Below are 3,806 nucleotides of genomic sequence, written 5' to 3'. Positions count from 1 at the left end.
CTCCAATTGACTCAAATGATGTCAATTAGCCTATCAGAAGCTTCTAAAGCCATGACATAATTTTCTGGAATTTTCCAAGCTGTTTAAAGGCACAGTCAACTTGTGTATGTAAACTTCTGACCCACTGGAATTGTGATACAGTGAGTTATAAGTGAAATAATCTGACTGTAAACAATTGTTGGGAAAATGACTTGTGTCATGCACAAAGCAGATGTCCTAACCGACTTACCAAAACTATAGTTTGTTAACAAGAAATTTGTGGAGTGGTTGAAAAACAAGTTTTAATGACTCCAACCTAAGTGTATGTAAAKGTCCGACTTCAACTGAATGTAAATTTGCAAACATTTCTAAAAACCTGTWTTCACTTTGTCATTATGGGGTATTGTGTGTAGATTGAGGAATTATTTTTATTTAACCAATTTTAGAATAAGGCTGTAACGTAACAAAATGTGGAAAAAGTCAAGGGGTCTGAATACTTTCCGAAAGCACTGTGCAAATATGCATTTAGAATGACAAAGCATTCTGATAAATCTTTGACTAGTTTAGCTTTAGAATAATCATGCTTAAAAAGTAGTCACATGAATGCAAGAGGTTGCTGAAGATGTGTGGAACTTGAAAGAGGTCAATATTTATCTCACATTCACCACCTACAGCAACAGTAAGCAGAGCCTCAACAAAATACCTGGATGTTGTTTCCCCTCTAGATCACCACTGACCTGCATCAGTCCTGCACCTCTGACCATACTGGGACCTCTGCCTCTGCCCCTCTGGCTGCTGGGATTATTGCACTGGCTCTGGAGGCAAAGTAACCACTCCCTTGTCTCTGTGCACCTGTAACTCAATAACGTATTTGTTGTAAGGCWTTGAGTCATTGAGAAAGATGATAAAATCCCAACTTCTCCCACAGCCCAAGACTTACCTGGCGTGATGTGCAACACCTTGTGGTGCGAGCATCAAGACTGGCAGATCTTCGAACGCATGATTGGCGGACCAATGGTGTTGGTAGACCTGGTGAGACATAAAGCACTACCTTCTATTGTTAGGTAGTTTACCATTCAGGGAAACTGAGATGTGATTTGCTAGACTGTAGGGCATGAAATTGAGTATAAAAAAAGAGTGAACTGCCATCTGATTTGCTTTATTATAGTCAGCCATTACTATGGATATGGGCTCCTGGATGCAGGCAGACTGGTGGACTTGGCCAGTAAATGGAAAACAGTCAAACCTCAAAAGAAGTGCACCATTGACCTCATTACCAGATCCTTGTAAAAAAAACACCCTTCTACTTTCATCTCACTTATGGATAGTCAGTAGGAATACAGCTACCTATCAGTGTGTTCTACAGCTGTTTACAGTACACATAAATAGGATCTTCAGATTTTATTGAGCATGAACTGTCATTAAACCAAATCATAATACCAACTTGGCCGGTTAGATTTGTTATACTTTATTTTATGTCTGTCCGATAGTGAATTCCGCATGAAACTAACATTGAGGTGGAATGTGACAGCTTGTCATGGCACCCGGAATTGGATTCGGTCTCTGGAGCACATCCAGGCACGTCTCACACTGACCTATAGCAGACGTGGAGATCTCTCCATCACCCTCATTAGCCCGAAGAAGACAATCTCCAATTTACTCACAACCAGGTAAGGCACAGCCAAGTAAATGGACAGCAAACTTGAAAACCAATAAATAGAAGTATGAAACCATTTATAGATACTCTGTCATAAGGTAGAATAAATATTATACATACAGCATAATGGTGAAGTATCAGGGTTTACAATATAATAACAATTATATAAATATATATATATATTTATATAAATATAAAAACAATAACAATATAACAATATGCAACAAGAGGTCCAAGTGTAACCCATCTTGTCTTTAATGTACAAAAATATTCCAATCCAATGTTGCATCACAGGCCCTACGATAAAACGTCTGCAGGGTTCTCAGACTSGGCCTTCATGAGTATACACTGCTGGGATGAGGATCCCTCTGGATATTGGGTTCTACGGATAGAAAACAACGGAGATTCAACCAACAGAGGTACACGGACTTCAGCAGACATTCTCAAACTGACGAAAACAACYTTTTTGGAATTTAAGGTGTCAACTTCAATAACACAGCGAGTCTCTTAAAACACATCTCTGGTATCTCAATTCAATTAGTTAATGGCAGAAAGAAATAGTATACATTACATCTAATGTGAACTAGAAAAATTTATTGTCATCCTTAACTAGGATTACAAATCAAAAGCACTCGGTGCTGCAGCTGACGTGACAGCAGCTGGCTCTCTGTTTGGCTCTGGCTTTCATCATCTGTTATAGTCCATATTGTTCAAACTCACTCCTTCACATCTCATCAAAATATACTACTTAATGTATTCATGTCATAACATGAAAATTATTTGGTTTTGTTCCCTGGTTTCCCACCGTTACTATTTATTTCTTTGTGCGCTATACATTATGCATAATGAGCATTTTCTACAATGTACTCAGCCACCAACTAGTTTATTTTTTCTTTGTTCAAAGGATTCCTGTTGAAATTTCAACTGGAGTTGCATGGGACAGCTGAACACATGATAGGCCGTCGCATGGAGAGGGCAGTGGTACAGCAGTGTGCAGTGAGGAACTCTGATGGCGGCTGTGAAGGCAGGCTGCTACATTATTCATACCCTGAATTTAGTTTACAATGAAACAGTTGCACACACACTGTCATTTCACTCTGGAAGACATCTAGAAAATGTTACTAACCAAGCAAGTATCCTCTGTTTATAGAGTGCATATACCCACTGTACGTATTTGAGAACCTCTGCCTGATGTCCTGTCCACCTCACTACTACGTATCAAATGGAAACAGCACCCGCTCCTATCAGAGGTGCTTACCCTGCCATCGCAACTGCCACACTTGTTTCGGCAAACAGGACACAAACTGTCTGGACTGCCCTCCGTATTCCACCTTGGATTCTCGTCGCAGTACCTGTAGTCCCCCCGTCTACCCCTGGGACCACAAAGGTAAAGTAACAAATGGCATGGATCGGACGGCAGCAGTTCTGGGTATTCTGATGGGAGGGCCGCTGGTGATTTTGTTTGTCATGTGGGCGATTGCATGGATGGTGAACAGGTCGTTTCTACCACGTGGTGCTGCCAGGAACCAGGTGGACATAAGCACCAGTCATAGCAGTGATGAGTCCAGGGATGTGGAGATGGTGGTATTCAGTATTACAGAAAGACAGGCAGAGAACAGCGAGAGTACATCTACATTCACCAACATTCCCAATACTTCAAGAGAAACATGACTCACTTCAGTCAGCATAGAATTCATTATTGGCTAATTTCATGTTGACTAACAGAAACAGAAGAAAACATTTTACAAATAGCTTTTATTGTTACTTAAGTATCATTCACAAACTTTTGGATGGATAAAATAAATATATTTTTAAGACCCAAGTTGCATTCATTGTTACTTAAGTATCATTCACAAACTTTTGGATGGATAAAATAAATATATTTTTAAGACCCAAGTTGCATTCAGTGGTTTTTATGAGAGCACATCTATTGGTAGAATATCCATCCATTTGCAATTATACATTTTAAGTCAAAGTACTTCACAGAACATGTTAAATATAGGCAGCGGAATAGCTTAAAATTACACATTAAGATGTAGAACATTGCTTAAAGACTTCCTCCACAACTAGAGGGAGGAACGGCTCTTGCATTTCAGATAATATGCATGAATCCACATAAAAAGGTCCTGTATATGATGAGCAAAATACAACTTAAGCCTTTACAGACTTA

The 3,806-nt window shown here is 39.4% G+C and overlaps 1 protein-coding gene across 1 annotated transcript in view; it reads left to right on the top strand.

The window, feature by feature from the left end:
- LOC111975923 (furin-like) overlaps positions 1-3,307 on the top strand; it is an 8,746-nt gene extending 5,439 nt beyond the window's left edge. The window contains exons 9-14 of the mRNA XM_070447714.1: positions 705-805; positions 908-1,011; positions 1,148-1,265; positions 1,470-1,649; positions 1,931-2,055; positions 2,787-3,307. Coding sequence (XP_070303815.1) covers positions 705-805; positions 908-1,011; positions 1,148-1,265; positions 1,470-1,649; positions 1,931-2,055; positions 2,787-3,307 — 1,149 coding nt within the window. The remainder of the gene's footprint in view (positions 1-704; positions 806-907; positions 1,012-1,147; positions 1,266-1,469; positions 1,650-1,930; positions 2,056-2,786) is intronic.
- Positions 3,308-3,806: the final 499 nt, after the last annotated feature.

This window comes from Salvelinus sp. IW2-2015, linkage group LG16 (assembly GCF_002910315.2).
Source record: "Salvelinus sp. IW2-2015 linkage group LG16, ASM291031v2, whole genome shotgun sequence".
NCBI lineage: Eukaryota > Metazoa > Chordata > Actinopteri > Salmoniformes > Salmonidae > Salvelinus > Salvelinus sp. IW2-2015.
This window is presented reverse-complemented; position numbering and strand designations above follow the sequence as displayed.